At 52.6% G+C, this 25,219-nt stretch overlaps 2 protein-coding genes across 2 annotated transcripts in view; one reads left to right on the top strand and one right to left on the bottom strand.

The window, feature by feature from the left end:
* The window catches only part of MROH2A (maestro heat like repeat family member 2A), a 49,020-nt gene extending 44,904 nt beyond the window's left edge, over window positions 1-4,116 (top strand). Inside the window, exons 38-42 of the mRNA XM_047770514.1 lie at window positions 123-278; window positions 2,203-2,334; window positions 2,939-3,041; window positions 3,301-3,366; window positions 3,891-4,116. Of these exons, the coding sequence (XP_047626470.1) occupies window positions 123-278; window positions 2,203-2,334; window positions 2,939-3,041; window positions 3,301-3,366; window positions 3,891-4,012 (579 nt within the window). The 3' untranslated portion in view covers window positions 4,013-4,116. The remainder of the gene's footprint in view (window positions 1-122; window positions 279-2,202; window positions 2,335-2,938; window positions 3,042-3,300; window positions 3,367-3,890) is intronic.
* A 3,079-nt stretch (window positions 4,117-7,195) lies between these two features.
* HJURP (Holliday junction recognition protein) lies at window positions 7,196-23,734 on the bottom strand. Its single transcript, XM_047773825.1, has 9 exons — window positions 23,594-23,734; window positions 23,336-23,402; window positions 20,563-20,618; window positions 17,502-17,595; window positions 14,972-15,036; window positions 13,469-13,561; window positions 11,907-11,985; window positions 9,264-10,846; window positions 7,196-7,893 (listed from the first exon to the last, which is right to left on the bottom strand). The coding sequence occupies exons 1-9, from the start codon at window positions 23,687-23,689 to the stop codon at window positions 7,852-7,854; spliced, it is 2,175 nt and encodes a 724-aa protein (XP_047629781.1). The 5' UTR covers window positions 23,690-23,734; the 3' UTR covers window positions 7,196-7,851.
* Window positions 23,735-25,219: the final 1,485 nt, after the last annotated feature.

Here is a 25,219-nt window from a genome sequence, read left to right on the forward strand (position 1 = left end):
GAAAGACCCAGAAGGCTTCTCAGGGGCCAAGGCATTTAAGAGGGTCCACGGAGGATGGCTGGGGTTTTGCTGGACTCTTTGCTTCTCAAATTTCAGAACTTGTCTGTTCATCTCGGCTGCAGGAGAGCGAGCTGCTGCGTTTAAAAGCCTTCATCCTCTTCGGGAAGCTGGCAAAAGTGGTGGGGATTTCCAAGAAGCATTTCTTCAAAGAGGAAGTGAAGAAAGCCTGGGTGCCCCTCATGCTGCACTGCCAGGACCCCTGCTCTGACGCAGCCCAGGTAAGACAGCCCTCAGCTTTGCATCCAAAGCCCGGGGCCCGCAGTCTCCAGCAGGAACCCATGCTTGGGGTCTGCGGGCTCAGCTGGCCAGGGATCCCCCGCCGCCCTGTCTTTCCAAAAGCCCAGAGTCTGCTGATTCCTCCTGCCAGGCCGGGGATGGGCGGGTCAAGAAGACCTGCAAACCGGCTTAATGAGGAGTCTCGGCTCTGTGGGGGGGAAATGCAGCTTAATTTCCTTCTGCTGATGTCACCTGCAGGCGCCTTCACCAATCACCTTCTGCCGGTTTCTAGAAGTTGCCATCACTTTTAGAAATTATGGCTCCATTGTGTTTAATGCTCAGGCTTACCTTGGACGTTCCTGCTGTGGCTCAGTGGGTTAAGAACCCAACTAGTATCCATGAGGACGCGGGTTTGATCTCTGGTCTCGCTTAGCAGGTTAAGGATCCGGTGTTGCTGTGAGCTGTGGTGTAGCTTGCAGCTGAGGCTGGGATCTGGCCTTGCTGTGGCTGTGGTGTAGGCCGGCAGCTGCAGCTCCAATTGGACCCCTAGCCTGGGAACTTCCATATGCCATGAGTGCTGCCCTAAAAAGCAAAAGCAAAACAAAACCAAAGTCACCTTAAACCTCTCCTCCCTGGAGCCCCATGGGGTGGGCTTGGACCGGGGCTGTCAGGGGCAGTGGAGGGTGCCAGGCCCTCCAACCACATTCCCCCCTCCCAAGGCCCAGCTCCTCCATGGCTTTGGGGTGCGAGGAGGGAGGGGGAGCCCCACGCCCCTCACTTAGCTGCTGCCTCTCAGGCTAACACTGCCTGGCTGGGGACACACGTGTATGGAACCCTTCACCCCACACGCCACCTGTGACCCTGACTTCTGTCTTCTCTGCTCCCTGTCTCCTCACAGGGACTGTGGAGGGCATGGTGGGGAAGTGGCTGAGATTAGGGGTGGTTCTGCCACCTCCCAGTGAGACGTGGGGATACAGCTGGCCCCCATGTGGGGTCCTCAACACAGCACCTGCAGCTAGTGCCGTAGCCCCAGTTATGGGCGACATGTCCCCCCAGTCCTGCTGCTGAGGGCTGAGGCTTCCACGTGGGTGCAGAGGTCCAGGTGGCAGCCTCAGGGCAACACGCTCCCAACCTGAGGTTGCCCCCCACTGCGCCCTGGTCCTATCTCCCTGCCCAGGCTCTGCCTCGGGGACCCTGGTGGTCCAGGGCACAAAGTGTCACCTCTCAGAGATGCCTTTCTTCACACATCCTCACTGCCCTGAACAGCACACACTCCTTTCATGTTTTATCAGCATCTGTCTGGGGTGGGCAGGGCTTCAGAGAGGGAGGTGACAGCTCATCCAGGAAGGTGACCAAGAACATTGAATGAAGGAGCCATAAAGAGGAGAGACCAACATGGGATGGCACCGGCCCAGTGGGCGCTGAGGCCACTCGTATTCCTGGGGACCAGATAGCCAACCTCTCTCGCTCTGTCTGATCAGTATCGCCCTAACCCACTGGCCAGAGGCCAGGGACCTGGCTGCTGCAAGGCACAGGGATGGGAAGGGCTGAGTGGAGGGGATCTGGGGGGACCAGAAAGCTCACCCCCATCCTGCCAATCTCAACCAGGCCCCAGACCCCCAGTCTCTAGAGGGGCGGGTGCCCAGCAGGGCTACTGATGGTGCCAAGGTGCCAGCTGATGGCTGAGGGGTAAGTGGGGCTGCATCTGCCCCTAAGGGCCTTTTTAATAGGTATGCACACAGGCTGGTGGGCTCGGGTCCCAGGCCCCTCCCAGGGCCACCAGCTGGCCCTTCCTTGGCTTCTGACACTTTCAGGGGCCGCCCTCTAGCTTACTGATGGAATCCCAGCCTGCCGGCCCCACCCCACATGTGAACCCCCTGGGTCCACCTGACGCCTCCCCTGCTGTCCGGTCCTGTGTCCCTCCAGGCCTGTGTGACTACCATGTTTCAGTGTGTGCAGTTCTGGGGCTGGAAGGCCCTGGAGGGCTCCTTGGACCAAAGCAACGCCATTGAAGCCAAGGAGATGACCGTTTTCCAGATAACGCTGTGCTCCATGCTGGTGAGGAAGCCTGTGGAAGGTGGCCCCGGGGGGGCTGGAGCTCCCTTTCATGACTTTGCATTCACCTTCTAGACACGAGGGCTCGAGATCCGCTCTGTCCAGCAGGGAGAACACGCAAGCCCCGTAGCCTGTTTAACCTTTCTAGTAGCCACACTGAGAAAAGTGCACAGAGGTGAACCCAATTTAATAACAGATTTTATTGAGCCCGAGACATCCAGATCATTGTCATTTCAACATTCAATCCATAGAAAGTGAAGAATGTAATGGTTTGCCTTTGGGGCTCTGTCTTCAGCGGCCAGGAGTTACTTTACACTGATTCAGACCGGCCGCATTTCAGGTGCTCGAGGACCATGTGTGGCCAGTGGCTTCCAGCTCAGGTTGGGGGCAAATGGTGTCTTTCTGAGCCAGACAAGGATAACGCTGTGGGAGAGGGCATTGAAGGTTCTGAAGTGGCCCAGCTAGTATTTTGCTGTGTGACTCCGCGGTGTGCACCTGCCCTCTCTGGGCAGTCCCTCCGGCATCAGACAGACGGGAATGCTCTTGGGAGCAGCCCATCTCCAGGACTTCATCCTCCACAGCTCTGTGTGTCACCTGTTTTCTGCAGGCTCAGAAAAAGCCTGCCGTTCTCTACCGCTTCCTGCTAGAAACAATGACATATGTTCGAAGTAACTTGTCAAGAATCAGAATCGCTGCATGTAACCTGGCAGGTGAGCGGACAGGTGTCTCCTGATGCAGGAGGGACCTTGAAGGCCATCAGGTCAGACCCTGGTCTGGAGGGGGGCAGACAGGGGTTGGACCCTGGGCTCAGGAGGAAGCCCTCTTTCTATGTCCCACTGCGTTTTCTATCTGCCCGGTTCTCAACTAGGCATCCTCAACTGAACCCTTAACAGGGACCCTTGTAAGGTGAAACCAGATCTCTTGCTGACCTAATATTTGTGTGATGAGCATTTTCTGCTATCATTTTAGGGATCATTATGAATCATATGACTGCACATTACCTGAAAAAGCTGGACTTCCCATCGTTACGGAATTGTAAGGAGGGGAGACTCGAGTTTGATTCAAAAATGAGTCCGCTGAGCTCATTAGGGAGCTTAGTGAAACCGCCCCGAGGGGAGAGTCAGCTGACCCTGGTCGAATCTGGGGGTGGGCTGTAGCCAGGGCACAGAGACGGATGAACCTGCGGTGGGCTTTCCAGGAAGACGGCTGTGATGGCTGGAGCCCGTTTGCTCTCTCTGCTTTCCGAACCCTCCCCGTCACACGCATTGGTGAAATAACTCACCCCGACTCCTTTGGCCGATCCACACAGCCACTGAGTGAATGATCTTTCTGTCCCTGTTGAAGTCACAGAAGCCCCCAGAGATGGGAGATGTGTGGGGACATGACGGCACCTGCCGTCTTCTGCAGTCACATGCAGGGGCTTCAAGTCCACAGCCCCTGGGAGCCCCTGGCCCTGCAGTCAGCTTCCCGGGCCTTCCATCAGCAGGCACAGCCCAGGGTGGGCGGAGGGCGCGGGCCTGGCCTCGAGGGTCCCCATCGTGTCCTGTTTCTGCTCTCAGCTCTCCAGGAGCTACAGCTGGACTCGGATCCTGGGGTCTGGAAGGCGGCCCTGGAGACTCTCAAAATCTTAGATACCTGTAGTCAGCATCGGCTTTTGGCTTCACCCAAAGGAACTTCCTAGGTGATCCCCATGCAAGATGTGCCTGCCTTGCCCCGGAGGGCCAAACCCCACTGCAGTGAGGCGAACCGCTCTTAGTGTACAAGAAAAGCATTGTTCTCAAATAACCAGTGCCCTTTCTTTCTCCGGTTGAAATACCCGCCCCCCCTTTCTATTTGGGGAGCAGATTCCTGACTGTAAGGTGATGACGTCCCGGAGCCAGGACAGTGGGGCAAAGGGGAACTTCAGTTTCATCCTGAGCCCCCCGAATATGTGTGTGTCAGGCAGCCCCCCTCAGCCCAGAGGATCTGGAGCCCCCTTGGTGGTGTCTTCCCTGCACTTCAGTTCCACCCACAGGGATGGTGTGTCCACTGCCTGGCCCTGTACTGGCCTCTGTTTTTAGGGACCCCTCTCTTAAAGGGAAAGGAGGCATCTCCCAGCGACTATGATACACACCAGGGTGAGAGGGAGGTGGGTGCCAGTGGAGTGGGAGGCGTCTCCACAGCCAGGAACCTATCCAGGCGGGCCTCAGGGAGGAAGTGACACTGCACCATCTGCTCATACCCTTTCCACTTTGGGACCTGCTGAGCCAGGTTGGGGGGACCCAGGGAAGCCTGGAGCAGAACCCAGCTGAGGGTCAAAAAGGAGGAATTAGGAGTTCCCGTCGTGGCACCGTGGTTAACCAATCTAAGAACCATGAGGTTGCAGGTTTGATCCCTGGCCTTGCTCAGTGGGTTAAGGATCTGGTGTTGCCGTGGGCTGTGGTGTAGGTCGCAGACGCGGCTCGGATCTGGCATTGCTGTGGCTCTGGCGTGGGCCGTAGGCTACAGCTCCAATTAGACCCCTAGCCTGGGAACCTCCATATGCTGCAGGTGCAGCCCCAGAAAATACAAAAAGACAAAACAAAACAAAACAAAACAAAAAAGGAGGAATTAGCTCCGAGTTCAAAAAACAGGCGGGGGAGGGGGAGGAGAGCAGGGAGACTCTTCCTGCACTCGGGTCATCAACAGAGCAGTCTCTGGTGGTCCCCAGAGCCGGGGAAGGTGGGATTTCCAAACCCATCCCACCGCAACTGCCCAAGGCGGTCATCACCCCAGGCCCCATAGGTGGGAGGGCTACGGAGCAATCCAGGAAACTAACCTGCATCAGAGGCTTCCTAGAAGGGTCTCGAACTGTTTGGTGGCTCCCGTGGAATAGACAGTGAAGTTACTTCCTGCCACGTGATGAAGAGCATTGCTGCTGGAAGTCTTGGGTACCACTGACACAGCTGGAAAGGGATGCGCCCTTCAGCACAGGCCCTGGGGGAAGCCGTGTGCTGGTACAGTCAGGCCTCTGCTCAGTTCCCCTCACGCCCCTGCACACCCTTCCGGGTGGTTTATAGACCTAAATTCAGAAAGTGGAAACTTAAGGCAATAGAGTATTTTCGGTCCCAAGAGTCAGGGAGGTTTTCTTTCAATAGGAATAGGATTGGGCGCTTGGGGTTAATAGATACAGACTATTGCTTCTGGAATGGATTAGCAATGAGATGATACTTCTATGTAGCCCTGGGAACTATGTCTGGTCACTTATGGTGGAGCATGATAAGGTGAGAAAAAAGTTATACATGTATGTGTAACTGGGTCACCATGCTGTCCAGTAGAAAAAAAATTGTATCGGGAAAATAACAATAAAAAAAGGTAAAGAAAAATAAAAAGAATAGGAGATGCCAATAAAAATAAAGGGTTAACTTTTCTAAGTTAAAACAGAACTTCTGTATAAGTAAATATCATAGTTAAATGACAAGTCGCAGAGAGAAGACATTACTCGCAATTTATATAAAACTAGATTTATCTAACTGGATTGGCATCCAGAATACACCCAAATCAGTAATATATCAAAGTTAAAAAAAAAAAAAGAATGCTTGAAAAGTCACCACCCACCCCCAGAAAGGCGTGTAAACATCAGTGCCATGCACTTCACACCCACAGGTGGCTCCGGCTGGTGGTGGCAATGGGGGGGATGGGACCTTTTATATTGCTGGATGGAGCGCACATGGGATTAGGCACTGGGAGAGCAGTTCGGCTATAGTAACGGAAGACAAAGACACACCCCCTCAGGACCAGGTGGAGCTGCAGGGAGACCCGCAGGCAGGCACATGGATGGAGGTGTTCTTAGCAGCAAACACTGGGTGACAATTTGACACAGCAGCTACCCTACACCACGCGCATCAGCTCCAGTGAAATGGGAACAGCTCTTGGTGAAACAAAGCTGCATAATACACACAGCGCTGTTATTTTTTAAAAAATGAAAGTTAAAAACAGACCATTCTGTAGTTTTGGGGGTCCTTTAATGGCAGCTCCTATAACCTGGCTAAAGCTCATGCCCAAACCCTTCTGCCGCACCCTCCTCCGCTAGATGGCAAAGCATCAAAACCTCCGTTTTCCAGCCTCCCTGGCAGCTGGGTCTGGCCTGGCCGGCGAGTCAGTGCATCTGCTCTTAGAGGGTGATGGAGGGAGGTCAGGTGCGAAGGTGGTCGTTTTCCTGATGAAGATGAGATTGTGCTTCTCTTAGGAAGCCGCAGGCAGGAGGGACATGTCTAGAATTGTGCCCCCGCCCTCCTCCTGGCCCAGTCTGAGCCTGAGCCAGCAGTCCCCTGCCCCTGTGCTGAGGAAGGGTGAGCCTCCTGCCAGGTGTGGGGCTCTCGGCTCCCAGCAGCACAGGCCCTCCCAGAAGCACACGTGGAAGCCCTAACCCTCAGTGTGACGGTGGCTGAGATGGGAGGTAGTTGGGTTAGGATGAGGTCATGAGGTGGGGCCCCCATGATGGGATTAATGCTCTTATAAGAGACCCCAGTGAGCTCCTGCTTGCTCCCTGTGACAGTGAGGTGGCCAAAAAGCAGGTCCTCCCAGAGCCAGGCCATGCTAGCTCCCTGATCTCAGGCATCCAAACTCCAGAACAAACTCCTGATAAATACCCAGACCTTGGTATTTTGTTACAGTAGCCAGAGCTGACTAAAACCGGCAGGTAACGTGGGTGCCGTGTGAAGGTGTGGGTGGAAAAGGCACATCCACACAGGGAGAGTGGCCGCCTAGGGGGGTGGGGTGGGAAGACAAGGTGGGTAGTTCCGTCTTATCGCCAACCTTTTATTTAACAAGAATCCATAACACACAGCAGTATATGAACAACTATTTGCTCAGGATGGTTGGACCTTGGATTTTACCACTGAGCTTTGAATATTTGAAATATTTTATTTAAAAAAGTCTCTGTGATATCCTAGGATAAACAGGTCCTATAAAACTGAGACATCACTTGCTGAGTGGCTGGAGTGTTTTGGGACCATCTCAATATAGCAAGTTTTTATCTAAAAACATTACGATGTGAGGAATTACTTTTTATGTGAGTTGTACAATGATTCCATCTGCTGCCTCCTAATAAGGAAGATCGCAAGTCCTGTGGGTCTGAATTTAAGACTAAGCAGCCATGTTTTCCTTCCAGGATCACTGGATCCAGGGATTGAACTTAGGCTTTATACCAAACAATTAAGGAAATGGGAAAATGTAAGAGAGCATTCTCTGGACATGCCTAAAATGTAACGAAGAAAATAGGAAAGTATTAGGCCTAGAAAGGATAATGCTAAACTTCTTAATTGAGCCACTTTATTCAAATAATTTCTATACTAAGAACTAGAGTCATCTCAGTGGAATTGATTTCATGGACATTTGCTTTGATGGGCAGATAAGTGAAGCGAGTTCTTACATAGTCTTGAGAATTAAAAAACAAACAAACAAAAAAATACACAAAAATCAGAGAGTGAGGGGGAAGAGGAAATACTCCAAACTAACTTGGCTGCAGATTTTTCAGCTTTGAGTTTTTCTACCCCAGAATCACTTTTCTCTTCCATCTTGAAAGATGTGTTGTTCTTTTCTCTAGAAAATAAAAAAAAAGACAAAATGATTTCAGTACAATTCCACTAGAATTCCCAAGGCCAGCCCCCAACACTTAACTGTTGTGTATTATTCCATTGATTATGTATAAGCACTTGAGAGTCAATATAGGAAATGCTACTTTGCTTAAGAAATACCCTAAGGAACAGCAATCAATCAATCAATCAATCAACGTAATGGTAACCCCTCAAGCAGGCAGGGCAACCTGGTGGCTAAGACCTCAGCTTTTCAAATCCTAGCCCAGCCCTGCAACTGCCTGGGTGGGTTCAGGAGTTAAGACTCAAGCCCCAATTCCTTATTTATCGAAAGAAGAGCTAGCACCTGCCTATCGGACAGAACCTATCCAACCAAAGGGTTCCTGTGGGTATCAAGGAAGGAAGGTGTAAAAAGGTTCAGAGGGCCTGGCACATGCACAGCACTCAGATGTTGGCCATTCAATTCCTTGCGTAGTCACAGCACACGAAGACTCGGTCCCTTTCCTCAAGAAATGTATAGTGTAAGCAGAGAAAGAAGGAAAATACAGAAAAGGGTTAGGTGTGTTTATGCCGTAGCTCCAGAAGAAGCTGGCTAAACCCAACGGGATCAGACCTCATCAGCCCGCGGATGAGGGACGGGGGTATCCGAGTCCCAGCTGCAATGCAGGCTGGGAAATGTGGTCCTCGCCTGCGAAAGCTTCGCCCCTCTCAGTGACTTGTCCCACCCCCTTCTCTCAAACTGTCTTGGGAGAGATTAAAGCGGAGTGCGCTCTCGTTAAAGCTTCAACTTAAGTGACCTGCACAGGCTCGGGTGTGACCTCATCGCGGAGGGCGGGAGCCTGTGGGCTGAGTAGGGACCTGTGTGATGCTGCACGCAGGGGCTCTCCCAGGACCGACTCAGCTCTGTCCCCACTAGGGAATCCAGAAGCGATTCCAGTTGTCACTTCTGGATCAGTTTCACGTCTCAATACCTATTTTCTGAGTGTGAGATGAAGAGGGTGAAAATGACAGTTGGTCAAAAGTGGATGTTTGCTTTTTTGTCTTGCACCTGCAGCAAATGGAAGTTCCCAGGCTAGGGGTCAAATTGGAACTGCAGCTGCCAGCCTACACCACAGCCACAGCCACAATGCAGGATCCGAGCCACGTCTGCGACCTACACCACAGTTCTCGGCCACACCAGATCTTAACCCACTGAGCAAGGCCAGAGATCAAACCTGCATCCTCATGGATACTAGTCGGGTTTGTTACTGCTGAGCCACAACAGGAACTCCAAAATGCTGATTTTAGAAGAATGAAAAGAATTTGGGAGAAAGTTTGGAAAATTAACATATAAAAATCCCATCATAAAACCCCCATATCCAACAAACAGAAATGTACCTGCTTTTCTTCCCAGTCGGACTGTGAAGGGCCAACCTCTTCCCCGGGCCTCAGGGTGGTTCTGTCCACAGGTGAGAAATCCCAGGGTCTGGACCAGCGTCTGCCCTCCAGAGGCTCTGATAATCGGCGTCGCTTTGTGGGAACCTCGTGGCGCCCCCTGGTGGCGAGAGCAAAGCCCGCAGATGGAGGGGCCTCGATTGCGATGGAGCCCAGAGGACTTTTTATGTTCCACTGGGGTGATGGTGATGGCTTTTGGGGACCGTGGGAACCAGCGTCTGGGTCAAGTTTTCCTAAGAATTCTTCTTTTTGATACTGAACTCCCACACTCGCTTCACCTGGAGCTGCTCTGGGACTTGAAGGCACCTGCGTCCGCTGAGGCGATTTGGGGCAATACTTTTGATGAAGCTTGTCGAATTTTTCTTTAATATCATCGTAACGATCCTTGGCCCAGCCTGGAGGTTGTACCCTGGGTACTGAAATGGCTCTGCTGGGTGATACTGACCGCAAACGACCCAGATCCTGCCCTCGACACACAAGGTCAGCCGTGTGCTCCGAGCGGCCCGGGCTGTGCGTGGGGTCGGTCTTTGAAAGGCGGGGAAAGGCACTGCTCTTGGGCGGGCAGCTCCCTGCTTTGATAGATCTTTGGCCCAGGTTTTCAAAAGCCTCACTTAACCTCTTAGCTTTTGCTCTGAGGAGGGGGCTACTCAGCCTGCAAGCTTCTAAGCCCCAGGGCCCCCCCGGCGGTGCCGGACGCCCCCTGTACACGTCCACGGCGGAGGAGCTGGGGAGCTTGGTCAGGCCCGGCTGCTTCTGGGGACTCGAGCAGTACTCCTGGTGCAGCTTGTCGAATTTGAGTTCAATCTCCCTGTATCGATTCCCTCCCTGGCCCTGCAGTATTCTTGGTCTGGAAGTTATTTTTACAGGAGAAATCAACCACCTTAATGTCATAAATCTATTTTCCTGATCGAGATGATACACAGCATTGGAGTCTAAGTAGGTCAGCGAGGAAAGCTTTGGGGGCGTCCTCTGCAGCCCCTTCCAACCTGGAGCCAATGCACGGGGGTGGGGTTTGCTGACGTCCAGAAAAGACGGTCCTTCTTCGAAACCCGTCTTACGGCCAGAAACATCCAGCAAGTTCTCGCAGTCTCTTAACACTGCCGTGTGCTTCCCGGGCTCAGAGGCGGGGGGACGTCTCTCCTGGGGGCTCCTCCGAGAACGCCCGCCTCCCCTGCAGCTTGTCCTGTTCATTCTGCTCTTACACCGGTGCCTCCGCCGCGAGCTCCAGTTCTGGCCGATGAACGTCTTGGTGGAGATGATGCAGCAGGGCCTGGCGCCCAGCAGCCGGCTCATGGAGTGCAGCATGCCCGCGTACAGGTCGCTGAGCGTCGCGTTGCAGATGTCCTCAGCCTCGGAGCACCGGCTGCTTGAGAAGCTGCCGCCGCTGGTGCCCGGGAAGGAGATGCTGTCACTTCTTGGCACCAAGGCCACACTGGCTGGGCGAGGGCGCACAGCACTGCCTCCTCGGGGAGAAGAAGGTGGCTGAACAGGACCATCGAGGCTCTCTTCAGAGACGCCGCAGTTTCCTGGAGAAACACACACCAGGCAAAGCCGGGTAACTGTTTACAACTGTCCACAGGCAGAGATGAGGGAACTGCAGGTTGGGTCATGACTAATCTTTTTTTTTTTTTTTTTCCTTTTTTAGGGCCAAACCTGTGGCATATGGAAGTTCCCAGCCTAGGGGTTGAGTCAGAGCTGCTGCAGCTGTGGGAGTACACCACAGCTCATAGCAATGCCGGATCTGAACCGCATCCATAACCTGTGCTGCAGTGGCAGCAATGCTGGATCCTTAATCCACTGAGCAAGGCCAGGGATCAAGCCTGCATCCTCATGGATACTATGTTGGGTTCTTAACCCACCGAGCCACACCCGCGGCATAGGGAGGTCCCAGGCTAGGGGTTGAATTGAGCTACAGCTGCTCGCCTACACCACAGCCACAGCAACTTGGGATCCGAGTCACTGCTTCAACCTACACTGCAGCTCACGGCAATGCCAGATCCTTAACCCACTGAGCAAGACCAGGGATCGAACCTGCGTCCTCATGGATACTAGTCAGGTTCGTTAACCACTGAGCCACGACGGGAACTCCAATAACTCCCTGCTTTTAAATTATAATTTTTTAATTGAGATATAATTAACACACAACATTATGTTAGTTTCAGAAGTATAACATAGCATCTTTTTTTTTATTTTTAAATTTTTTTTAGGGCCGCAGATGTAGCATATGGAGGTTCGCAGGCTAGGGGTCAAATTGGAGCTGCAGCTGCCAGCCTACACCACAGCCACAGAAATGTGGGATCTGAACCAAATATGCCACCTACACCATAGCTCTTGGCAATGTTGAATCCTTAACCCACTGAGGCCAGGGTTCGAACCTGCATTCTCATGGATACTATGTTGGGTCTTTAACCTGCTGAGTCACCAACAGGAACTCCGAGCACTTGGTTTAACATGTAATAATTTGCTTCCAATGTGCACGTGTCTCTAACAGTTCACGGTGATGAACATGTGGCAGTGCCCAGCTAAGGGGCACCTTGGCTCCACCAGAAGTTTCTGGTCTGTACAAACTTTCTACGTCACACTCACCATGGGCAGACCTGGTGGGCGAAGCCAGTGAAGCGACCGGGGTCACACAGGTGTCCCTGCCCTCTCCGGAACTGGCACCCTGAAAATCAAAGCACATGACTTTAACAAAGAAGTTGCGAGGTGTGGGCTCGGGTGCACTAAGATGGCCCCTCCAATGCCAAGGCTGCAGGAACTGCCTCCCCAGCCGCAGACGTGCTTCTGCACAGCTGCAGGGGCGACACGTGTGGCCACTATGACAGTGGCTGCTTAGGCTTCCAGCGATGGGTGGGAGGAGCTGTCTTCATCAAATCCAGCTCTGTCCACATGGTCTCCAGGTCCCCCTCCCCACCACCCCCCTCAGGCCACCACTGCCACACGTCTGCCAGGAGCGCTCTTACGAGGGCTGGTGGCTTTTCTTCCTCTGCTGTCACCCTCCAACAGCAAGAACACCCAAGGGCAGGTGGGTGGAGGGAAGAACACCCACCACTGAGACAAGACAGCCGGTCCCAGCCCTGGTCCCCTCTCCTGACCGACAGGGCAACCAGGAGGACAGGCTTGCTGCTTCTGGACTCAGGAAAAAGGCATTTCTGGCATAACCACTAATCCAGACACACAGGTCAGCAGCACAGGAAGAAAATAGCCACACTGCTGGTTAAGTTTGCTGCCTCTGAGATGGAGTACTCATTTCACAACACACACTTCCTAGATATTTAGTATTAAAATGGCCTTTGTTTTAGACATGATACTGCCAGAACTTGGAAAACCAAGTACTGGCATCTCCCTCTTTTTTTTTTTTTTGATTTTTTTTTTTTTTTTAGGGCTGCACCCACGGCATATGGAAGTTCCCAGGCTAGGGGTTGAACTGGAGTTATAGCTGCCGGCCTACACCACAGCCACAGCCACGCCAGATCCGAGCTGCACCTGCAACTTACATCACAGCTCATGGCAACACCGGATCCTTAACCCACTGAGTGAGGCCAGGGGTCGAACCCACATCCTCATGGATGCCAGTTGGGTTCGTGACAGCTGAGCCACGACGGGAACTCCAGAGCTAGCATCCTTATGTGAGCTTCATTTTTAGTTTTTAATCTTCAGGCAAAGGGAAGGACTCGCTGGGAAACTGGCTGTCACCGAAGGTGGGGCCCAGGCCTGGGCAAGGGGCTGGTGAGGCTGCCCACCTCCCATGGGCTTCCCTGCAGCCCCCTATCCCTCTTCACCCCAGTGTCATGGCCGGAGTAAGGGGACAGGCATCTTGCTGCCCAGGCCAGCTGAGATCTCAGCAGGGAAAGGAGACGGGGGCCACGGCGTCCCTGCTCCTGCAGCTTCAAAGCCCTCTGCCCTGTGAGGTCCCGAGAGCTGCCCCAGAGCACAGGGTGGTGGGGCAGCCGATCATGCTGCCCTAGGGGACCTGGGACATTTACTCGAGAGGAGCAGGCGTCGAGGAACGTGTGAACGAAGCAGTGTGGAAGCAATTGCTTCCATGCTCTTTGCAGGCTCTGTAGCAAATGAACCAGTCAGGACAGCAGCACAGCTCAACGTGTCTCTCGTTTACAGTTCGCAAGGGTACCCCGAAAACAGATTACCTCCAGACACCCTTCTTCCCGCAGCAGTACATCCACCTGCGTCAAGTATTTCCTTCTTAGCTCGTCTTTCAAAGGACTCCGAGGCACTGCGGGCTGACACCAAAGAGCAGGCAGGACTGGTCAGGGACACACTGGTAGGCTCGTTAGTGGACACATCTTTAAATGAAATTCCCCAGAGCCACTCCTGCACCCCCTGCTGTTTGCAGTGCAAAGTGGTCCAGCCCCTCCGAACATCTCCCTGACCCTGGAATCCCGACTTTAGGGAATTGACCCGTGGTGACAGTTCAAAGAAAATCAAAAGACAAGGAAATACACGTTTGGAGAGGTTTATGACATGACCAGAACAAGAAAAGAATAAAATTAAAATCGAAGTCAGTATCCTTAGGTGAGTTCAGGATTCAACTATTAGAATTGGCCCCAACCAGTATGTTTACAAGAAAGGAAGTGCGGTGTCCAACTCAGGGGGCAGGAATGGTCGCCTCTGCTATCCCTCATCTGCTGGACACTGGGAACGGGGGCTCTCAGCCTCCACTGTGCGCCTGGGTGGGGCTGAGTCAGGGACCAGGGCTGCAGATGGCGGGTGCTGGGAGGGGTGACACCTCGGCTCTTTACTGTTGGGGCCGCCTGCTCTCCTGCACAACACCTCCAAAAGCACCCTCTTCTCCCCCAGGGCCGCCACCTGATTCTGGTTAGAACTACAAGTCACAGCCGGGCCTATGGACAAACAAACCTCTGCACAAAAGCAGCAATTATATTTTATTTCTTTTTTTTTTAGGGCTGCACCCACGGCATATGGAAGTTCCCAGGCTAGAGGTTGACTCCAAGCTGCAGCTGCCGGCCTACACCACAGCCACAGCAACGTGGGATCCAAGACGTGTCTTCGACCGACACCACAGCTCTCAGCAATCTGGATCCTTAACCCACCGGGCAAGGCCAGGGAGGGAACCTGCATCCTTGTGGATACTAGTTGGGTTCGTTACCTCTGAGCCACAGTGGGAACTCTCCAAAAGGAAGAACTATTCCAGCCTCTGACATAGAGGGTGGGCCAGAGGCTCTAGTGGATTTGGTCCTGTGTGTTCTTATCCATCCAGAGGACTGACTTGAAAACTGTCCTTAGACTGCCTCCCCTCTGACACTGTCTCCACAGGGAAAGACCGACTCAGAACCCAGCTCTTGACACTGCGAGGTCGGTCAAGGCCAGTGGCACCCTCTGAACCATCGCTGGGGCTGTTGTGTTTGCAGAGGGAACATCAGCTGACATTTATGTAAGTTCAGGAAGTCAGGCTTGAACGGGAAGGGGGTGTGTGTGGGGGGAGACGGTAAGTGTGAAACTGAGAAGCAGCAACTTGCTGAGGGCCTCTGAATGGGGGGACAGACACTTGGGGGGGGTGTTAGCAAAGGGGGGGATTCAGAAGGGGACGTGGAGGAAGAGGCGGGTCGTGAGGATGTACACCTGCTCCCAAGCCCCAACAGTATCCCTTCACCACCAAGGGCAGGTCTTACCATTATGGAGCCAGCAATAATATCTTCCTCGTAGAAAGTTGTAGCCACATCGCTGCTCTTTGAATCTAAAAGCATGAAAGGAGATGCCCATCAGGGTTGTTAAAGAAAGCTTGCATTTTGCTCGGAGGATAGTTTTTGCATCCCTTGAGCGGGCTCTGTGGTTCGAACTCCCAGAGCATCAAGCATGCCCCCTTCAACAGGGCCCCGGCCCTCGGTCGCTCTGCAGAGAACCATCAGCACCGCCAGAGGCCTCAGGTTGGGAAGAGCAGCTTTTGTATCATCTCTGACCCTTCCGTGGCCTCTGATCCCGGAAGCTGAGTCTCTTTAGGCCAGCACTGTCCGATAGAACTTTCTGTAATGATAGAATAGTCACAGCGGCTGTAGAACTCTCGGAATGTGGCCAGTGAAGCCAGGAAACTGAGTTTTAAATGTGACTTGAGGAGTTCTCGTCGTGGCGCAGTGGTTAACGAATCCGACTAGGAACCATGAGGTTGCGGGTTCGGTCCCTGCCCTTGCTCAGTGGGTTAACGATCCGGCGTTGCCGTGAGCTGTGGTGTAGGTCGCAGACGCGGCTCGGATCCTGCGTTGCTGTGGCTCTGGCGTAGGCTGGCGGCTATAGCTCCGATTCGACCCCTAGCCTGGGAACCTCCATATGCCGCGGAAGCGGCCCAAAGAAATAGCAAAAAGACAAAAAAAAAAAGTGACTTGATTTTCAATGAATTCTAGTAGTCACAGAGGGCTAGTGGTCCCCACATGGGGCAGTTCAGCTCAAGAATAACTGTTCCTAATTATTTCAAGTGGTCCAGGCAATTCATGAATCTAAGGCGTTATGGAGCTAAAATTTGGATTAATACAGGTCAACAAATAACCCCCATCAGAAAACATCATCAGGGTCTTTGCCAAGGTCTTGGTCTGAAAGACACCGGTTTCCCCTGCAGGACTCAACCCGCATTCCTGACTGCCCAGTGCAGGCAAGATGCCAGGAGGGCCGGGCAGAGCGGACAAAGGCAGCGGAAGGCCAGTCCCATGGGAGACAGGTGTTCATGAACCACTGCAAAGTCTGTAATGACACAGCTGTTGAGCTGCTGCAAGGGGAAGGGCCAGGTGTGGGGAGCCCAGGGAAAAGCGGGGGTGGGGTGGGTCTGGATCTGGGGCCCAGGGGGCTTCCTGGGGGGGAGAGGGCCGTGAAACGACGGTGGGCAGGTCAGGTAAGGTCTGAATCTGCTCTTCATCTTCAGGGGAATGGGAAGCCATCGCAGTGCTTCAAGGAGAAGCCATGAGACCAGATTCGCACGTTCAAAGGTGCCAGCAGGTGGAGACAGGAGCTGGCGCCGTGAGGTGCCATGGGGACACGGGGCGGAGGGACAGAGACAGTGGAGGCACGGGCGAAGGACAGCGACGTCTGGGATGAGGAAGAGGGAGAGGCTGAGATGAAGAGGACGCTGGGCTTCTGGCTCTTTTGACAGGGAAGACAGTGGTGGCCTCGTGCCGAGGACAAGTCCCCTGGGTTGGCTTTTTGAGCTGATATGCAGCATTCAGACAAAGTATTCAGGGCAAGAGGCCGCCGGGCTGTAAACACACCCCATCGGGGTCTGGGCTGGGATTCCACCAGAGTGAGAAACAAAGAGGCCGGGCACGGATGCCCAAGTCTCGAGAAGGGCCTCTGCAAAGATGGGCGGACAGGCTGAGAGGGAAGGAAAGCCCAGAGGACACAGGGGTGCCGAGGCCACGGCCAGACTTTTCAGAAGCTTCAAATGCTGCCAAGAGGGCAACGGGATAAAAATCAGGGAATGCCAACCGGATTCAGACAGAGGAGCCAGAAGCCTCGCCGAGACTTGTGCTTTTGAGACAGAGCCTGAAGCCAGAAGGGGACCCGAGGTGTGTGGGCTCAGGAGGCGGGACCGTCTGAGGCTGTCAAATGAGCCGCTGGTACAGAAGCTGAACGGGGGAGGCAGCCAGAAAGGGGCCTGAGTCCGGAAAGCAGAGATGCTGTCTGTGTGTTCCCAGTGAGACCTGATGGGCAGAGGGAGAGGCTGGGGAAAGGAAGGCAGGTGAGGGACAGATGTGTGAGAAACCAGGGTGGCCAGGGCACCGGGCTGAGGAGGGCAAGGAGGCCCTACAGAACCAGGAGGCAGGAGAAAGGCGGGCTGCCAGCGTGGAGGAGTTAGCAGTTCACACCCAACCTCCCAAGGGCAGATCCGAGTCCTGCTACATTCTTGAGATTATTATTATTATTTTTTTTTTTGGCAAAAGGTTAAAACCAAACCAAAACAAAATGGGTGGGGAAGTGAGGGCTGGGCATCCATTATTCTAGAATATTTGAGTACTGTTTATGCATCAAGAACCACAGATGTAACTGGGAGCGAGACAGCCCCTTAGACGAGCTTAGAAGGAAGTAACAGGGCACTTTCCAAGGTTTTAGTTTCTCATATGGACTCTGGAAAAAGTCACAGGGAGGCATCTAAACTTGAAATGCTGTGACAGAGACCAGCATGTCCCCCGACCTGGCTTTCAGGCACTGCTCACTCACCCTCAACTCGTGTGCAGGGCGAGGCCAGCTCGGGACCTCTGGCTGTGACCTGCAGGTGCCCGTTGTTCCCACTGTCCGCCTTCGCCTGGAAGCCCTGGAAATTGATCAGATAGGCTTGTCACACATTTCAAGGCCACTGTCAGTACCACACCCACGATCCCTCCTTCAGCGTATGAGAGAACAGGAAGTTGCTCGGGTTTCTCTTCTAGAACATGCTGAACTTTGTAGCAGAGAGTGGAGCTTAAACCTTGGAAAAGAAGCAGAGCTTTCTTCCTCTGGTTGTGCCAAGGGCTGCTGCTCAACAACCCCTTGGATGGTGAGTGATGGAGCAGGGAAAGCGAGACAGGGCTGCGAGTCAACAGGCCTGACCGGGCGTGGATGGCAGGGTGGGAGGGGGGACAGGGCAGAACTGTCACCAGATTCTCAGGTAGAGTCTGGAAATCCAAGAGGTTCCTGGGGGACTTCCTCTGACTTCTGAACAGTGAGTTTATCTCCATGTCGTGAGGATTATAGTTTCTTTAAATGCTTCAGGGTGTGGGTGAGCCCTGTGCACAGGGAGCCACTTTCAACTGAGCTTACGGCCACCAGGCGGTCAGTTGTCCGGACCAGGACTCAGCCTGGGGGGGCCAGAGGAGGCCACGCTTCCCTCTCTGGAGCCTGGTCTGCACCAGTGGCCATGCTAATAACGGTCACAAAGGCCTAAGGAGACATTACCGCCCAGGTGCCTGGGAGTCCTGACTGGGGATGTCACGGCCTTCCCCCCAGGTGACGTGGGACCTGCTTATGTGTCTGGAGGCCTTGCAGAGCTTGACCTGAGAATCATGGGGAAGCAGCCAACAGGTACAAATGTCTAAGAATAGGCAGCTCTGGGGTCTACAAATAGCGCCCAGGCTGTGAGCCAGGACAAACCTGCTTGTGTCAACACACAGCCCCTGGGGCTTCCTCCTCCCACAGCCTCCAGGGCAGTGACCTGGGGGGCGGGGGGTGCTTGGACACGTCACCCAAGGTGAGGTCACTGAGGCTGTGGACCTCAGCTGTCATCACAGACCACACCCAGTTTTCTTCTCCCGGGAAAGAAGCTTAAAAGTTCTGTAGATTCCAGGCAGGGGTCCACTTGATTTTAAGTAAAAACCTTAGCTCAATATCCAGATGAGACCAAGACTCCTCAAGCACTGGTCTGATCCATGAGCATCACTTTATGTACAAAATTTTTTTTTTTTTTCTTTTTAGGCTGGGGGGTGAAATTGGAACTGCAGCTGTGGGCTTACACCACAGCCACAGCAACGTGGGATCCTTAACCTACTGAGTGAGGCCAGGGATGGAACCCGCATCCTCATGGATATTAGGTGGGTTCTAACCTGCTGAGCCACAACAGGAATGACACCCCCCCAGCCTCTGCTTTTTGTGTGAGTGTGTGTGCATGTAATTTAAAGAGTGCACACCCTTTGAGCTGATGATCCCACTTCTTGGCATTGACTGTGACAGCAGTGGGACAAGATAAGAACTGTTCATTCAGGACTATGTGTAACAGGGGTCTTATAAATAAAGTTTTATTGGAACATAGCTCTACAGGTCTGGTCACCTATCGTCCATGGCTGCTTCCCTCTTACAACACAGAGCTGAATGGCTAGGGCAGAGACCACAGGGGCAGCAAAGCCTAAAACATTTATCACCTACACCTCTGCAGGAAAAGTGTGCCGACCCTGACTTGTAATCAGGAGAGTAAAAACAGCTAAATGCCTTTCAAGAAGAGAACTGATTTTTTTTTTTTAAAAAAGGAAATCAAATTCTACAACAGATGTTGAAGGGGAGTGTTTACCAATATGTATAAATGGAAAAAAGAGGGTAAAAAAAATGCGTTTATAAGAAAAAAGAGGGCAAAGAAATGTGTATTTATAAATACGTGTATTACAAACAGGAATCACATTACACTAAAATACTAGTGACAACCTCCACATACACAAGTCCCATTAATTTTAAGTAGATATATATATATATATGTATATATATATGTGTATGTGTGTGTGTGTGTGTGTGTGTATGTGTATGCACACACACACATATATTTTTTCCTTTTAGGGCCTCACCCGTAGCATATGGAAGTTCCTAGGCTAGGGATCAAATCAGAGCTGTAGCCACTGGCCTATACCACGGCCACGGCAACGCTGGATCTGAGCCGCATCTGTGACCTACATCATAGCTCACGGCAACGCAGGATCCTTAACCCACTGAGCGAGGCCAGAGATCGAACCCACAACCTCATGGTTCCTCGTCGGATTTGTTTCCGCTGTGCCACGATGGGAACTCCAGGTACATGTATTTCTAACATTTCTATGAAAATAATCCATCAGGAAGAAATCTGATCGCAGATTTGCCGTTAATTGCCATGTAAGCCTCTGCTGATGTTTCTCATTCTTGGGTTCGGGCTCCCCCACGGGCCACGAGGAGGAACCACCTGGTGAGGAGCAGTGATCAAGAGAATACCAGATATCCTCATCCAGCCTCTATCAACAGCAACGAAGAGACTCCCTGGGCCTCACAGTCCGAAGGCCAGCCAGCCGTACCGGCACTGCTCCCTGCAACCCCAACGATGTAAGAGATCACACAGCTGCCTCGAGTGCAGGTAAACTCGGGAAAAACACCCGGGTGCTTTGAAAGGTTGGGAGTGGCACCCCCTCCCTCATCTCCCCCCCTTCCTGTAAGGACCCAACCAAGCAAGCTCATGGCTGTGGCTCAAGCTGGGGCTGGGAGAGGTCTATCCGGCTGGCCTGCTTTGCAGGTGGGGTCATTGTCAGAGCCCCCCCGGCCCACAGCAGGGGAAACACGGGGGACAGAAGGGGTACCAGCATCATAAGCGCCCCCTTGAACTTGACAAGCCACAGAAGACGTATGTCTCAGCAAATCCTTAAACACAGGAAAACAGGGCAGGTGAGAAATCATGGCATGACACCCTGCAGAGGCTCCAGAAGCTCTGGGAGCAGTGACAGCTCCTTCCCACTTTCTCTGCATCAACCTTTCTCTCTAGCAAGGCAGGCTGGTGAAAAAATTGAACATGAAATACCTGGATTTGTCCTGGGTTCCTTTCCTTTATTAATCCTCCGCCCCAAATCCGAAATCCTTAAGGAAAGAAAAAGGAAAAAGCGATGTTGAGTTTCTGTGCAATCTGCATTCACAGAAAACCACGCGACAGGCACAAGAAAGATCTAATGTAACCCAGACGGGACCAGCCATCCTTCTGACAGTCTGCTGTCTCTCATCTTTGTGAGGTTGAAGGCTTTCTTTTTTCTTTCTTTGTCTTTTAGGGCTGCACCTGCCGCATATGGAGGTTCCCAGGCTAGGGGTCGAATCAGAGCTGCAGCCGTTGGCCTACACCACAGCCACAGCCATGCCAGATCCGAGCCATGTCTGTGACCTACAGTACAGCTCACAGCAACCCTGGATCCATAACCCACTGAGAGAGGCCAGGGATCGAACCTGGGTCCTCATGGATGCTAGTCAGATTCGTTTCCGCTGAGGCATGACAGGAACTCCCTTTTTCTTTTTTAAATCGAGACTAGACAAAAATTGGTCGTTAACAAAAAAATCTGTCATTAACCTCTCCTACCAAGCAGGAAGCTTGTTGAATTTGGCACTGAGCCACAAAATAAATGGAAACAAGGAGCATCCATATGACAAGTACTGCCCTCAAAATATACGTATATTGAGGGCAATCTATATCCTCAGAGAGTAAGAAAGCTCTTTTTTTTCCCATTTTTTTATTACTCAGATGAATTTATCACATCTGTAGTTGTATAATGATCATAACAATCAGAAAGCTCCTTTTGAAGGCAACCTCTCTGCCCCAAGTTCAGAATAAGTAATTTTTCAGGGTAATCTACACACACAGCAAGCCCTAGGCATGGGGTAAACCGTGAGTCTGGGAGTCCTGCATGGACTCACTAGCAGAATCTGGGCAAGATACTCAGTCTCTCCCTAAACCTCCATGGGCTTCCAGGTAAATTCAGGTTAACAAAGAAGGGACCGCTGGGTCGCGAGGCTTGAGATGGTTGCGGATGATGACAGCAGCAAAAATGTCCACAGTGCTTACAGGGTTTGAGGCTCTAGTCCCCACCCTGTCCAAGGACACCTCCTTGAGCATCACGACAACGCACACACAACACAGCACAGCACTCCTAATGCCTCTGGGATAGGCACTCACCAAGTTCACTGTCGGGAGACAGAGGAGGCAAGGAGAAGGTCAAGTAACCAGCCCAGGCCACTTGCCCACGAGGCGCAGCCAAGGCTGTGACCCCAGGGGATTTAATCCTGGGCTTCTGACCACTGTGCTGTGCAGCCTTTCCAGAACAGTGATGCTTGAACAAAGGCTTTGCCACATTGGTTGAGTGACCTGGGGCAAGTTCGGGGACCCCTCTCTGACTGTATCCTCTGCTATGAAAATGATGACGACGCCAACCGTGCTCCCTGGCAGGGTTGTTGAGAATGAGACACCTGAGACTCTTAGCCGTGTGGGCACACGCTTAGCTGTCAACATGTGTCAGTGACTATTACTGGCCTGCTGTCTTCATCTTAAACTGTGTGGTCCTTAGTTTCAATCTACCCCCTCTGGTGTGGCCTTAAGTTGGGAATCACCCTGCAAAGGTGGTCAGTGAGCATTTAATCAGAAAGGCCACTCCCTGAGCACCTCTCCAGGGGAACTGACAGGTCTGGGGGGCTGCTCTCCCATTAGCTAGGAGTGTGTTAGAACACAGACCCACGTGGAGTCCACAGCCATCGTGGTCTGTGGCCCCAGGAATCTGTTTCAATAATCTCCCAGGAGGTTTTCCACATGCTGATGCTTTGACTACTGCTGTCATCAAACTGGAGTCCGAGATGAGTTTTCACTGGTGAAACTAGTGGTGTTCAAGATATGGGGTTTGACCAGAATATTCCAGACACCGCCCATCCTCGCACAAACAGGCCATGAGAACAGTGAAGCCTGCTGACAGCATGGTTAGGAAGGATTATGACACACTCCTGTGTCCTGCCCTGGGTTATATTTGTCCCTACCTGACATAGGCCAGAGTAGCAGAGACCTGTCGGTGGAAGACCTTAGCTTCTGCCTGCATAAACTTTTCACCCAAGGTACAGCTGGGTCAGCTAAAAAAAAAGCAGAGCTAGGACTTCATTTATTTACTGCTTTGTGCCTGTCTGTCCAGGGCATGGCAGAACCAGGTCTCAGCATCTGGTGAGTCGCTAATAAGGCTGAAGAGCAGAAACTGGCCTCGCTCAGCACAGACTTTCTCCAGCTGTTTGCCAAAGAGAATCCATGATATTTAAGTCTGCTGTCACATCAGCCATTAAAACAGAATGGGTCCAGCCTCCAGGATTTAGGTCAAATTCCAAAAGGCTCAGAACTTCAAGTCAAACAGGTCAAATAACAGTCAATTCAAGTGTTTACTATTGCCAGGCTCTGTTCCAAGAGCTTTGTCTCATGTCACTGTCATAGTATCCATGCCATGTAGACATGACTGTCATTACCTTTTCATGAAGAAACAGTCACAGCCTGGCTAAAGCAATGGCTATTAAGTGGCCAGCTGGGATGCCAACCCAGGCAGGGGCATTTTTAACCAGGATGCATCTACGTGTCTTCAGAACTCTGTTTTTATAAGTAATTCTATTAGAAATAAGTAAATCAAGTAATTTATAGGTTCAAGGGAACTTGTAATGTTTTAGTACCTACTAGGTGAACAAAGTTTATTTTCAAGAGAGACGAGACAGCATTTCACACTCTAGTGAGACATTATTCTAGTTACACTCTGAACCGTAAATATTCAGAAAGGGGGCCTGACTCGTACCTTGGGGCGTCTCGTAGGTCAGCGTGGACATCTGCACCACCGGGCCGTCCTCGAAGGGCTGGTCGTACTGCAGGAGACGAAGGGGCATCTCGTGAGATAGGAGGGCCGAGAGCAACCCCTGACTCTCCTTAAGAAGGCACCAGTGCGAGGCAGCAAAACTGGGGGCCCTGAACCCTGCCTCTTTCTCCCACCCCTATACCCCGCCCCGTCCCCCCGCCCTCCTCCTCTACCCACCCCCTAGCCCCGCCACGGCCGCACCTTCTCTATCAGCTGCTGCATGCGCCTTTGAAAGCGGCGGCGGCTGTCCCTGAGTTTCTGCAGGAGCTCGTCCTCCCCCGAGACCTCCCCCTCCATGGCGCGCAGACACCCAGGACCCAACTCTTGCAGCAGGCCGGGCAAGGGACAGGCTCCGCGCTGCCGTTCAAATAGCTACTCCCGCTCTTCCGGCCCGCCCCTCAGGTTTCCCATTGGCTAAACTGGAAAGGTCGGGCGCTGATTGGGCCTTTCAAACACGTTCGCTCGCCTTTCTCTCGGCCAATCCGTTGTTGAGGTTCTGGCCCCGCCCCGCCCGAAGCGCGCGCGCTGGGAGGAAAGGAGAGGGGGGAGCGCGCTGCCAAGTTTTGGAAGGAGGGTGGCGCGGTCTCCCCTGCGGCCGTTTGCGTGCCTGTTATTCAGCAGTGTCACACGAGTATGATTTCCCCCGTCTTGCACCGGAGATGTCCGGGTGACTTGTTCTGGGACTGGCGGCACGTGTGGGTCGCCCCTTACCACAGGTGGGGCCTGGCCCTGCCCTGAGCCAGCTTCCTCTCCCCGCCCTTCTGGGCCCCTTGCTCAGTTAAGAAAGCCGGGGGCCCAGAAAGACGCTAAGGACTTGCCAATAGAAAAGAATAGCAAAAGGAGCATGAAAGTGAACACGCATTTAGAAAGGAGAAATAGCGTAAACGTCATGATTCAGGAAAATATACTATGGTATTTTTTATTAACCTGGTGCACCTTTTCCGTACATATTGCATACTCTGCTCCATTGATATTAATTTTGTAATATTGATAGGGATGGAGTAGGATAGTAATACTCCATAGTTAGTTGTAGAAGCCCCAATAACAGACCACAGATAGAGAGGGAAACCCAGGGAAATTTGGGAAACCACTGTAAGTTAATAATTGCTCAAGAGGACCATAAGAAGGAAGCAGACTTGGGAATTCCCATCCTGGCGCAGCGGAAACAAATCCAACTAGGAACCATGAGGTTGTGGGTTCAATCCCTGGCCTTGCTCAGTGGGTTAAGGATCCGGTGTTGCCGTGGGCTGTGGCGTAGGTCGCAGACATGGCTCGGATCCCACTGGCTCAGATCCCACGTGGCTGTGGCGTAGGCTCGGATTGCTGTGGCTCGGGATTGCTGTGGCTCGGGATTGCTGTAGGCTGGCGGCTATAGATCTGATAGACTCCTAGCCTGGGAACCTCCATATGCGGCGGATGTGGCCCTAAAAGGACAAAAGACAAAAAAAATAGTGGAGGCACAAAATATGCCTCAGCTGATGGGGTGAGGCCTGCATTTAGTTTCAGGCTGGCAGCTACAGCCCAGCCAGAGAACTTGCATATGCTGCACCTATGGCTGTAGAAAGAAAAAAAATAAAAGATTGCCTCAGTTGTAGAGAGGGCCTCACCCGAGGCCCTGCAACCCCAGGGCAGCCCAGATCCCTGAATGCTGGGCCACTTCAGTCAGTGGACAATCTGATGGGCTATTCCAATTCCTGAGCTCTGCATGGAATCAGCTGAGGCAACCTGTCCAGTCTTTTCCTTCCTTTCATAGCTGCCAATCTGAGGGGCACCCTTTAGCAAACCTCTTGCAGGTAACTGTCCCCCGTCAGCTCCCTGGAGAATCCA

This window comes from Phacochoerus africanus, chromosome 3 (genome assembly GCF_016906955.1).
Source record: "Phacochoerus africanus isolate WHEZ1 chromosome 3, ROS_Pafr_v1, whole genome shotgun sequence".
NCBI classification, from domain to species: domain Eukaryota; kingdom Metazoa; phylum Chordata; class Mammalia; order Artiodactyla; family Suidae; genus Phacochoerus; species Phacochoerus africanus.

Excerpts from the sequence above, each read along its gene's own strand:
- HJURP (XM_047773825.1), bottom strand. The coding sequence starts at position 23,689 with ATGGAGGGGGAGGTCTCGGGGGAGGACGAGCTCCTGCAGAAACTCAGG. Across the intron at positions 15,037-17,501 it reads GCCCTGCACACGAGTTGAGG|ATTCAAAGAGCAGCGATGTG; the intron begins GTGAGTGAGCAG and ends TCATGCTTTTAG. Across the intron at positions 7,894-9,263 it reads CCGACTGGGAAGAAAAGCAG|AGAAAAGAACAACACATCTT; the intron begins GTACATTTCTGT and ends TTTATTTTCTAG.